The sequence below is a fragment of the Thermobia domestica genome, chromosome 16 (assembly GCF_964235325.1).
Source record: "Thermobia domestica chromosome 16, izTheDome1.hap1.1, whole genome shotgun sequence".
Taxonomy (NCBI): Eukaryota; Metazoa; Arthropoda; class Insecta; order Zygentoma; family Lepismatidae; genus Thermobia; species Thermobia domestica.
In genome coordinates, this window is record NC_137469.1 from 64,486,939 (window position 1) to 64,500,752 (window position 13,814).

The 13,814-nt window shown below is 35.4% G+C and overlaps 1 protein-coding gene across 5 annotated transcripts in view; it reads right to left on the reverse strand.

Annotated features, from left to right (window-relative positions):
* Ptp36E (protein tyrosine phosphatase 36E) overlaps window positions 1-13,814 on the reverse strand; it is a 481,316-nt gene that overhangs the window by 157,360 nt on the left and 310,142 nt on the right. For all 5 annotated transcript variants that reach the window (XM_081742483.1, XM_081742484.1, XM_081742482.1 and 2 more), the window contains one exon: window positions 7,104-7,219. In XM_081742483.1, the coding sequence (XP_081598609.1) occupies window positions 7,104-7,219 (116 nt within the window). The remainder of the gene's footprint in view (window positions 1-7,103; window positions 7,220-13,814) is intronic.

Sequence of the window (13,814 nt, forward strand, 5' to 3'; positions counted from 1 at the left end):
TTTGTTTTTCATTGATTTTTCATTGACATTATTGTTAATATTTCGTGCTTTCTGTTTCATCATTTTATGAAAATTTGCTTTTCGACTATAGAATCTACATAATTTCTTCTATATTTAAGCTGAATGTCAGCCATCTTCCTCTTTTGGTTTTTGAGGTAAGTGAAGGAATTATTTGTTTTTCATTGATTTTCCATTGACATTAATGTTAATGTTTCGTGTTTTTGACTATGTTCCATCAATTTTAGGGCAATTTGCTTTCAGAATATAGAATCTACATAGTCTGTTCTACATTTGGGCTGAATTTCAGCCATCTCCCCCCAAAGTCTGTTCACATTATTGCAACCTGATGGCCCATTAAGAGTGAAAGGAATGATAAAAACGGTTCATAACTCAATTTACACAGTCTAATTCTAGATTGAATAAATAAAATATCCAATTGAGAACCAAGCAATTCAATATACTACTATAAGGTAAACATATACCGGAAAAGTACTTTAAGAATGGTTATCATTGAAATAAAAAGGAATCAGGCGATAAAGGGCTTGTAAGAAGCAAAAAAAAAAAAAAAAAATGGAGATGGAATGTCACATTACAAAAAGAATAAATGGAAAATAAACGGCATATATTCTGGATTAGATTCCAAGATATAACGACTTAGAAAACAAACAGATCAAATTAAAGGAAATCATATGTTTCAGAGAAACTGCACAGATGAGAAAAAGCGATGATAGAAATCTGTGAAAGAAATCAGAGAAAGCTGTTACCCACCAGGCAGGAGACTCGTCACGGCTGATGTCATTGGTGATGATATATAAGTAATTCAATATCTTCGGGTACTCAAAGAAAGAGATAATACTAAGAAACAAAATCTGAAGAGAGAGTTCTTATATCTCCGCGTCTTCATCAACGTACACAAATCGATCTTCTCATCAATCACAAAAACGTTGACACAGCTGCGTTTAATAGTACGACACACCCAAATTAGGTGATTACATTAAAAGGAAAAGGACTGCATCATAATATGAGAAATGATATTTGCCAGTGAGTGATATGTTTGTTTCCTCACCATGTGTCAACAGTTCTCTTGTCAGTTAAAAAAATAAAATAAAGGTTCACCACCACACTAAGTTTTTCGCTTGAGTAAGAAAAATTTAAAAAAAGAATATCCTCCGAGACAGTAATGGCAGAAACATTTTAAAAAGTATGATTTTTTAAAACTACATGCGTAACAGGAAGTGTGTAGCTAGCCATCACAATATACAAGAATCAAGACTTGATTTTTACTTGTGAAAATATTTTCTTTAACCTTTTAGTTACCATATTTCTTTGCAAGGAGAGAGGTCATTACTGCCAGGCCGATCCTTAGAAAATTGCAGATTTCATTAGTTACTTTCAAATGTTTGTAGTTCAGGTTCTGACTGCCCTGAACAGGCGAAACAAGAAACAGGATATGCAGAATACAACAAAGATTCAGAAGATGCATCACTTACGCATATTCAGCGAACCGTAGCCTCGAGGATAGAAGAAGAGTGGAAAACGTCCCCAAGTTTGGCCCTTATTTTGTTCTGACCCACCGCAGAGGATCAGAAATTGGCCAACACTAATGTAAGGTCATTAATGAATTATAAAATATGAATCAAATTACTAGAAAAGTTTACGAGAAATCATGAAAAAGACTTGAAATACCATAGTAGCAATATATTGATTTACGAAACATTTGATTCCCGGTGGGAACTCATGTAGTTCGGATCTTAAGATGTAGATCCACGTCTCATATAGCCTTTGTGCTGAATAGAACATAAGATTCCAAACCAATCATTAACCATGAAAATTATGAAAAAAACTCACTATTATCAGTATTTTTAAAACAACTTAATTACGCAATACTTTAGGGTGATTAATGCCACGTTACTTTGTTAAATATCTATATATTAGTATGGATGAACAAAATTGGTATAGCAATATTCCAGAAGATTATACGTAGAGTGGTCTATTGCCACGTTATCTCACCTCCATGGACGGTATCTGGCTGAGGTTTATGGGACCGCTACCGTTAATCACCGCACATGTTTCCTAAAACTGGACACAGCTGTCCTCGTGTGCATCGTGCACCTTTGTCGCTCGATCTTGTTGGCATTTTTGGGCACCGTCTCACACTAGGGGAGTGGGATATGCCATCTGCGCGGCCAGACTGAAGTGCTGCGTGCCTACCAGTTTAACCCATTGGTCGAGGAGCCTGCTAGAGAGCCAGGATTTACTATGCTTTGCAGGCATGGCGCCCAAGCGTTACAAGGCAAGTTCACCTCCGGCCAGTATAGGTGCCAGATACTAAATCAAGTGCCAGACGGTTTGACCACAGCCCGGCAGAGTCCAATGCAAATCCAAGAACCCCAGGCGACCCTGAAGGTTTGCTAATTCCCAGCCTAGCTACCTCTATCGTTTAAATGCCTCCGCCCATCGTGCAGAGATACCGCGAACACGTCGAGGTACTCCCGTATTTTATCTAGAATCCTGGTACGTGTCATATCATCACTTAAGTTTCAGGCCAGTCCCTTATCTAGTTAGAGTCCTTCCTCCCATTGAGATCGAAAACCATTACCCAGATACTTGTGATGAGTGTTTTCCCCGGTTTCCGATTGGGTACATTCCTGGATAAGAACTGACTTTCCCTCGATAGGATAGTTCAAGTAACTTAATACGGGACATCCTCTAGTTACGAAAAAAGGTATTTCGTCCACTACAAGGCCCAATGACGAATGTAGATTGTCTGTTTTCAAAGACATCGTCATTTGGGAATCAAAGACTACTCCGCAGAGACGTTGGAGTCCTTCTGCCTTGACAACCAAATGAAGGAAGGGACTGACGGACCATTACTACCTCATCGCATAATTTGAGATTCCATGAGTGCATTCCAGATGGCTGTGCTAATGAAATGCTCATCCATTTGCTATCCTTGTTTGTTCTTTCTATAAGAAATAAATAGTCCATATAATAAGGTTATAAACTCTGTTGAGAATCTTCACCATTTTTTAGCCCACTGTTTTATGTGGGAAATTATTCTTCTCGTTTCTTAAATGAGCTGGAATTTTAGTGATTTTAGTTTACTTAATTTATTCTATTTAAATATCTCTTACATCGTGAAAATTACACTTTGATTGATACAGAGTGGCCCGGAAGTGGGCGTACCCCCATTTCAGTTTCAACAGTATAGTGTTAGTTATGGTAGAATATCTGCACTCAGTTACCTTGAAGCCATAAACATCGGTATGATCAACATCTATGTCGTAACACAGCTGAATTCTGCGACAAGTTCTCACAGATGTTTTGCGGAAATACTTCGGAGTCATGAGGGTGAAGGCGTGTTCCACAACTGCTCGTAATTCCTGCGTTGTGTGATATTGAGTGTTTCTTACTTGTTGCTTGACTTCTTGGAGGTCAGGCAAAGAAAGCTGGTGAAGATGCACAACCTCTTCCAATCCAGCGGCCAGAAAACGTCTGATTTAGGTAATTGCGCACGTGAATCGCGAAGTGCGCTGGTTAAGACATGGATGGTGATCATACTGATGACATTCTACCATAACTAACACTATAATGTTGAAACTAAAGGCGGGTACACCCACTTCCGAACTACCCTGTACAATATTAACCTTTATAAATCAAATTCAATTTAATTAACATCGGAATTAATTATAATGATAATTCATTTTGATTAACCAACGAAGTTAAAGAGTTGACAAAGAAATCAGTGGAATCAGACCAATGAAAGGGGAAAAATCCCCACATAAATCGGTGGACCAGAAAATAAAAATGGTGCAGGTATTCACATAATGTTAATGAAAATTAATTTATAAAATACAAATAAAACCGGTGATCCGATTTCAAACAACCAGCAGTGTCATGTGTACATTACGTGAAGGGGCTTGGTTGGTATGGTGTGATATTTTATAAGATGCGTGCTTTCTGTGGAGATGGTCCGAGATTCAATTGCCTGTTTGAATGCTTTCTGCGAATAAAGAAACTCGAATACTGGTTTGGATCCCACTTTAAGTAGTAACACTTATCTCATACAGCCTCGGAGCTGAAAATGTACGTGGAATTCTAATTAACCAATGAATCAACTTTAGTCCAAACTGAGAAGTTAGGTGAGAATTGAATGGATGATTCTGAGTTTGAGGCAGGAGAAGTTAATATTATCATATGCTTACTACATTCAAGAGATCAGGGCAAATATTGCTGTAACTACATCAGAATTCAAGAAGAAAATATTATTTCTAACTAGCAGGCTTAGCACTGGACTAAGAAAGAAACTGGTGAAATTCTATATATGGAGTATGAGATTGCATGGTTCGGAGATTTGCACGTTAGGAGAGTTAGAGAAGAAATATTTAAAGAACTCCTAAATGAGAAGAGCAAGATTTTAAAAAGTATCGTTCGTAAGAAGGCCTATTGGATTAGACATATCTTGCAAAGAAATTGTCTTCTTAACGCCGTAGAAAGAAAGATGGAAGAAAAGCGAGGAATACACAATTGATCAATAATTTGAAAAAGAAAAGAAAATAGAGTTAAAAGAGGAAGTTGAAGATCGGGAAACGCGAAAGAAACATTTCCAGTCCCAAACTAAAAGGGGAAGAAGTTTTCTCCTTTTAATCCCAAGACCTATTGACTGGCAAAATAATAATAACAATAATAACAAGTATTGTGTCATCAGTGACAGGGCAATTGTGGAAAGTTAGGAGTTTCCATGAACAATGATCCTGTAGTTAACTACTCGTTTTAACGTAACATTGTTTTTTTAAATACCGTTCATCAACTGTAGTAAATACTCTGTCCGATCTTTTACTACACCTTGTGCACTTTCTAATTAGATAATTGATTCTCAAATAATATAACCAGTCTCCTTCTTTTCTTGTAACTACTTCCAATCTTGTTCTCCTTTCTCCATCTTTCACTACCGCTTCCTTATTGGATCTTAATTCCATTCACTTCATTTCCTTTATTCTTCACCAAACCCACACGTCAAATAGTTCCATTTCTTTTTCATAAACTTTTACTAGTGTTCATATATCTGACCACATATAGTTGAACTCTTTACACGAAACTTTTGATGAGACTTTTCTGTAATTCCTTATTTAATGATCCACAAGATACGCTTTCCTTTTTTAAAAACGCTTCTCCTTCTTCCTATTTTTGATTTTATTGCCCATTCGCATTTTAAGATATTCACTAATAAAGCTTCCTTGGTGCCCAAACTTAAGTTTTCTCCTCCAATCATCTCTGCTTGACACAGTTCTTGTTCCAATTACTATTGCTTTCGTCTTTTTCACATTAATTGTTCATCCCCCATTTTAGCACAGCTTTCATTCAAATTCTCTTCAGAGTCCACTATAAATATCATATTATCTGAAACCTCCTGTCTTCCTCCGCAATTCTGTCTTCTCTACATAAATCCGTGCGTAATATTGTCTTGTACTTGTCTCCTTCCATTCTGTTTGCTTGTGTTTGTATATCATGTCACTTTGTTTCGTATTACCAGTCGACAGGATGTGAGTTACGTCCAACAAATTATACATGACGAAACAACACGAATACACAGAAAACATGCAGAATAATGACGTTTTCAACTTGTCATGGCTTGTAATACAAGACACCACTAACTACAAATTTCATTGTTCGTAGGTTTCCTACGTATTCATGTGTTTTCGCACGTATTTACGCATGGAATCTACGTAGTGCTGTATTATATTTAAGGTAACGGATTCATTTTTTTTGAGTGCACTGAGAAAAAATCCGTTATCCAGACATCGGTATATTGTACAAATATACGGAATTCAATATGTTTACTACGGAAATTTGTACATAGCATACGTTATTCCTATGCTACATACGTACTGCCTTTTCCCCGCTCAATGTTGCATCATGCCGCTGCAGGATGTCTGATATCTAATAGTCTTCTGTATATTACATACGTATACGTATGTTACATACGTCAGCTATGTCTTATATATGTTCATCTGTATGTGAGAGCCTTAAAAACCTATATACAGTTCTTTCTTTCATACGGAAAGTACGTATAGATGGAACACTTATACGGAAAGTACGTATAGATGAAACACTTATACGGATAGCATAATAAAACACACGTTTTCAGTTATACATTTGTTGCAAGATGTTACATATAGTCGTAGGTGAAGTCCAAAAACTACAGGATTTAGGCATGTAACCTACGTTTATACGTATGCCACATACGTTTTTCTCTGTGTACAGATTTCAAAAATTCGCTTTCGTTTAAGTTATCATGTCGGGTAACGGAGTATTAACATTACAATATTATAAGTCTCATTTACATTATTCTAATAACTAGCAGACGATAGGATTAAAATAATATTTCCTTCAAAATAACCTATGAAAAATTAAGGTCAAAATTTCCTCTAAGAAAAAAGAATAATAAAAGAGTACTTATTCACCATATCCATTTCGAAAAAACTAATGTTCTAAGTCTACTTTTAGAGATAATAGATTGCGCAAAAAGTCTACTTCTGCAAGACGTATATTTCAATAACCAGAAAATCAGATTCTCCAAGAACTAAAGGAAGACCTTCGAAGCTTATTATTCCCACCGCTTTTCAAGAAAAAAGTATCTCATTTTCATGATGAATACTTTATAATTTATTAAAGAAAGGGGAAAAGAAAGGTAAAAGAATTTTTAATGATAAATCAAGAATATCCGTATTCCTTTCTATTCTTTCTTTCTTTTCCTTTTTTTTTTTTTTGCGCTAATCTTGAATACGAACTAACTTTTCGTTCCAATTGTTGAGCTACACAAAAGCAGATTTCTTTTATTCTTCGTTTACCTAAGAACCAAACGACAAAAACAAGATGCGAAGTAAATGAGAAATAATGTCTTTCTTCCATTTTTTTTATAATACATAACAACAAATAAAAATAATACCGGAAAAGAAATATGGTAGAAGAGCAAACATAAGAGAGAGAAAGTTGATAGAGAAGAAGGAAAGAATGAGATTCTCGTTAATTAAGAAGGATTCCAAGATTTTTTCTCTCTCTTTTACGTACAAAGAAAAAAATGATAGATGATCCGTACTTACCTGGAACTCTACTTTAAGAAGTATTGGAAATTTTCTTCTCTGCTCACAATGCTTTACGAAGTTCTGTGTTGGCACTGGTTTATCAGGGATTGTGGAAATGACTCCATCCTCTTCCGCTGAAGAAAGGAGCACAAAGAAAAATTTCAATTAGTTCTTTAAAAACAAAAAGATCCAATTACATCTAGAATTAATATATTTATTAAGTTAATACACAGTATGGTAGTTATGAAATGACATACAAATTATGAAATGACATACAAATGATAATATGAAAACAAAACATCACAAACAAACAAAAAAACTTGTTTGGATTTCTCAAGTACATTGACACAAAATTAACTTATCTTCAACTAACGTTTACACTTATTGTAGAGGTAATCAAAAGCACAGAGGAAGTTCTGAACTCACATCTCTTTCAGTCTCTCGGTCACAGAGTGTTGAATATCCCCAAGACATCGAAATGTTCCTGTTTTACGGCACAGAAGACAAATTCTAACCTATTTACCAAGAGCAGCTAGTGGAGCTTCTAACCAACAGCAAAGGGACAGAGCGGTCTTTATCTTGTTGTCAACAACATATACCATATAAAAAAAAGTTGAGAATGCTCGAAGAGCATTGTAAGAACGAACTTAATTCTTTTTAAATTTATATGAAATTGAATATTAAATTTATTTGATTAAATTCAATAGAAAATACAATATTTATACAATAATATCGTATATACAATATATACGTATATGATAATATTTAAATCTCCCGAAATCGGAACTGTTTTGGCCAATATCTCGGGAACGGTAAGAGTAACGTGAAAAATTCCAACACTTCTTTGAGATAGTTTTTGATTCTGTATCGAATGGGGGGCTCAAAAATGAATCAACACCAATATTATCTCTCTATAACTTACGGTTCCCGAGATATGCCTACTTAAGTCTCCCGGGAACGGTAAGAGTGACGCGAAAAATTCCATCACATCTTTAGATAGTTTCTGATGCTCTATCGAATGGAGGCCTCAAAATTGAAAAAAAAATCGCAAATAACAGACAGACAGACAGACACAAATAACAGACATAAATAATTCAGTAACGAACTTTCTAAGTTCGTTAACTAGAAAGCAAGCAAAGATTTTCTGGAATGGAGAGACAACATTAGGATTAGGAATATGTATACACTTACAAAATCTAATTACAGTGCCGTTAAAATTCAAATAATTTCACATCTGAATGTTCCGACAATAAATTCGTTATTCAAATAATACGAATAAATGAGTAATGATAATGAAATAAAACACTTAGTTTAACCTCCTAGTATTGTGCACGGTAAGCTAATAAAGACAGATGGTGAAATGAAATCAAATTTTAGTGTTACGTTCCACAGTTATGCCCTTTATACTAAAGGAGATGGATGCTAAATAAAAGTGAATGATTGTGAAAACAATTCTGGAATGAAAATGTGCAAAAAAAAAAAAAAAAAAAAACTAGAAAACCTACGGATCCAATGTTGTTCGCCAGAAACTCACGTGGCTTGAGTTCGAACCGGGAACCCCTTGCACCAGGGGCTGAGCGTTCTACCACTCAGCCACCATGCTCCCAGAAGACGGATAGTAAATACAAGCAAATGGTGACAGAAATAGTGATAGAATAAAGAAGTGGAAGGTAACGAGAAAATCTCTTTTAAAAATTTATGTCCTCGAGATTTCAATTCACACGACGATGATCTGAGATCAAACCAGAGATGATCCCTACTATTCTTATGACTGGAATAATCATTGTTTATTTGTCTCTCAGAATATAAGGTCGATATTCAGCGCTGAGGCTACAGGAGACATGGATCTAAGTCTTAAGGGTCATCCAAACAACATGCACGCCAACCCAGTACTCTCGCTTAAAGGTGAGAATGCGAAATACTTCGCCAAAAGATATTTTTTAAAGATATTGGATTGGCCAAACAATCGGTTCATTTCTTATGTAAAATTAAAAGTTTTCATTTTGACTGATAACTTTATAGTCAGTGTATTCACTATTTTGTTCCACTTTCCTATATAACCTTATAGATAACTTCATAATTCCATATAATCCTATAGGTAAATTCATAAGTTCATGTTCTCAAAACTTTTAATCTTCTCGACGGAATAACTTAAATAAGTACTTCAGTATGGTTTCCAGTCTTCAACCAAATTGAAATTTTTCTATTAAACCTTTCAGTCCTGGCGGTAACATGTCTGTACATTTTTAAGGTTAACATAATTACTATGGAGGATTCAAAATGGCTGATTTTTACGTCTTTGTATCTTTTGAACTTGTCTACCGTAAATCTCTTCCCGCTACTTCCCTAGTGGTTCCAACTGTTATCAAGAAGCTACGCACAGTATTTAAGGCGCTATCACGATGGACGAAGTTCAGCCACGCTATTTTATGTTTAACGAAGGAAATATTTGCTATCAATCATCGTTTTACTTTACTGATGTGTTTCAAGTATCTAAATTACGTAGATTACGATGATATTTTAGACATCTGAAAAGCCGCCATGTTGGAATTAGCGCAAGAAGAATATGCGGGAAAGGGGTCATGTGACACATGGCTCTCGACTCACACCGTCTATTGAAATCAATAGTAGCCAATACAGTTTGAGACCTCTGCTTAATTGCAACTGTTATGGACTTTAAGAATGATTGTGTGGTGATCCAAAAATAGAGACAACAGTGGGCACATTTGAAAAACGATAAAGATGGACAATCTGGCTCGTCACAGCTGTCGCCGGTATTGAAATCAAAGCAGTAGTCGACATTTGTCGTGAATGTGCCAGGTGCTGTTTGCAAATATCCAGTTTTGTAGAAAGCATATCTAATCATAACTCGGATTCTGGTGCTGTAAACTGGAAGTGGGTGAGTGATTGCAAGTTAATGAAGTTGTTCCGTTGTCATATTTTGAAGTAAGGTTACAGAAAAACGGTGGATGTTATATATCTTACGAAATTCTTATATGGGCGGAAGAAGAACACATCCAACGGTTGTATGAGTGACGTGCAATAATCGGAGATAAGGAGTTTGCTAAGTTCAACTTTGTCCGGTTTCTGCACCAACTCTTCATCTTTATTGGTTCTCCATGAATCCATACGATTGGCGTATTTTCATAGATTCTTCTAAGTACAGTCTGAAAGCAGTTTTACTTCATAATGGAAATAAGCTGCCGTCTATTCCTGTAGCACACTCTGTTTCGATGAAAGAGACTTACGAGAATCTCGCACTCATTTTAAATCGTATTAACTACAAAGAATATGGTTGGCAAATTTGTGGAGATTTGAAAGTTATTGCAATATTACTTGGTCTGCAAGGTGGATTTGCAAAGTACTCCACAAAAAGAGTGGCCCCCCAGAGAGACATTTAAGCCCGGTACCAACAGTGTCAAGTATGAGCCTCTGATCGATGCAGCCAAGGTGCTGCTTCCACCTCTTCATATTAAGTTGGGCCTCTTGAAGAATTTAGTAAAAGCTATGGACAAAGAAGGTGCAGGATTTAAGTATCTTAGACAGTTTTTTCCAAAACTAAGTGATGGTAAATTAAAAGAAGGAGTTTTCACAGGACCTGATATTCGCAAACTTATCCATGACGAATTGTTTGAACAGAGTTTAAACGACAAATAGTTAAATGCCTGGCGTGCTTTTGTTCAAGTTGTAAAAGTTTTTTTTTTTGCGCAAAACTAAAGCTCAAAATTACGAGGCTCTGGTGCAGCAACTTTTTGGTCGCATATGAAGCTCTGGAATGTCGCATGTCTTGGAAAATCTACTTTCTGCACTCCCACCTCAACTTCTTTCCAGAAAATCTTGCAGATGTAAACGACGAAATGGGAGAACGGTTTCACCAAGATATAAGAACGATGGAAACTCGATATCAAGGACGTTGGGACTCTGCAATGATGGGGGACTATTGCTGGTCGGTGAAGAGAGAGGATCCAACATTTCATAAAAGAAAAAAGTAAAGCAAATGGTGTTATTTGCAGCTCTAAACATTAGACTTTATAAATTACTATGTGTATGCAAATGCTAATAGGCCTACACTAACAGAATATATATATATATATAGTTTTTTAGTGCTAATACACGAACAGAATATATAGTTTTTTAACTGGTTTGATTTATAAATTAATTTTAAGAATTTTTAAAACTGAATGTCGTTCTTGACCAACTGTCGAAATGAAGTTGATTCCCTTTCGGCACACAAACAGCTCATTGGCCGGTACACTTAATGATAGCTTATTTCCTTATTATGATAAATCTGGCAACTATATGTTACACAAAAATGCGAGCTAATGTAGCAAAATGGATATCATATTCATATTCAGGGACCTAAAATTAGTCAGAATCAGTGAGTTTTGTTTCTGTAACTTTTCAAAAGTTTAAAAACGTCGGCCTGTGTATTGATAGATTCGACCACACACAGTAGATTAACCGTACAGTACACAATTTATTTATTTCGTTTTCACTTTTTCTTGAAATAACAAAGTATTGCACCCGAAAATATTACTTATTTTCTTAGATCTTCAATACTAAACTGGCTACAGAGAACTAAACCATTTTGGACAGGTGTGAACATGCACACTGATGTGAAGTTGTCACTATACAGTCTAACAAAATTGTTTCGAATGAAATTAACAACAACAAACGCTACTAGTCATCTTATAGAAAACTAAACGAACTTTCTGGTCATCCGAATAATAGACAAACTACTGGATTAGCCTAATAATAAACAGTCACGCTAATGAATGTCGCTACCTGCGCTATAGGATGTTAAACTGATCATACAATTTGCCGACTTAACACTATTATGATGATTCAATTGAAACTTAAAAATGTATTGTTCCAATTTAACTATTTCAAAATGTGACGATTCATTATAATTGAAACTTAAAGCTGTATTGTTTCAATTTAATTATTTCAAAGTAGGATAAGGTCCGTAACGATATTTAAATTGAGTTAATAGTATTTGTGTAGACATGTTCAGCCACCTAATAACCTAATTGCACGTATTTGGTACAAATATGGTTTAGTTTCTATAACTACTCTCATTTTGCTCATGGATGCAAGGCAAAAATAATACTGTATTTATAGTATTCTTTGGAATGGCACTTATTTTCATATATCACTCTTTGATGATGCAGCGGGCCAAAGAATAGAACAACTAGTTATGACAATGTTGAGTCATTTCCCACTGTTTCTACACCAATAACAGTCTAAACAGAGCGGAGCAACGTCCTTCAGGCACAGGCTGTAGATGTCAAATTGATTATGAACGCAAATAAACAACCTGAAGAATTTTTAGCCGATTTTCCGCCTATTCTCTTCTCTTGATCCTCCAAGCTGTCTGCTTCCATGCTTTTACAAGATGTTGAACTTGGCAATAGAAATATCTGTTCCTACGCAGCATGTCATCGATTTCACGCTCAAGTTCGCACGAATGTCCTTCAAAAGTTTTGTAAAGGCGAAAGGAAATCATCAAATAAACAAAGTTTCAGCGAAGAGGATGGAAGAAGCCATTACCTTGCGAAACATGTCACGTCACTAAGCAGAACTTATCCGTTGTGAAATAATATTATAATTCCAGCAACACGATAATCTAATGCAGAAAATAGAACGAATATTTCCATATAAATTTATGCCCCTAAACAAAACGGAAGTAGCGCGTAGGTTGCAATAAACTTTTTCAAAGTGAATTTGTGGCTCCTACTATATTTGAATTTAGTTTTATTAAGTTTGATCACTTTTCTAAAAAAAAAAATCTCTATTATTACACATTGTTGTTAATTTACATTCTTGGTTGAAGAATGTGGCTTATTCATTAGCAACACAAAGTTGCAAAAATTCTCTGGAAACTGAAAAGATGATGGCAGCCAGATAAGTACAAGACTTATAAACTTACAAGTAAGGCAATTTTCATACTTTAAGACAATTTCTACTTTAGGTAATTTGTATTTTAATGTTCTTTAGTTAATGTTCGTCTATTATATGCTAAACACTAGTCATGTTCAAATGGATGCTCTGCGATGTCACAGTTGCTGCTCGTATTCTCAGTAAACTACACAGAGCAATCATGAAGCAAACATCGGACGCGGCGATGAAAACTGCAGTAGTGACAGGCAAACAAGAACATCGATGGCTTTATCAATTGTTTTCCACATACGTTACTCGTGGATTCATGGTAACTAGTACACTGCCAACACTTCTTTTATCCCATGTTATCCAGTAGGTGTCACAGATAGCATCTCAACATTTAATCAAGGTAGTAATGTGAGTTCCCCAGTACTAAAGCACTTGACAAATGTTGAGTTCATAAATATATATGAGAACTGTTTGGAAAATTTTTGAAGGGGTAGAAAATGTTCTTTCCTATCTTGGAAAACAGTAATTAAGTTAGTCTCAGGGAAGGGAAGGCTGGCCCTCTCCCCAACAAATATCGTACAGTCAGTGATAAAAGTCCTTTCACTTTGATTTAGTTTTGTAAATAGCTTAAGAATGGAAGGACATTTGAGTACAGTTTTCACTATATTAAAAAGAATGTAATTTTCTATATGTTCCAGCCATACCACTGTTGTACGTTCCAACCATATCACCGTTATTCCCAAAATAAATTTTAACAAATGGAAAGAACATTTATCGCTGACTGTACGAGCAACTGTTTAAAGCATCCTATTCTAGTAGTCTGTTGATTCTTTTAATAAT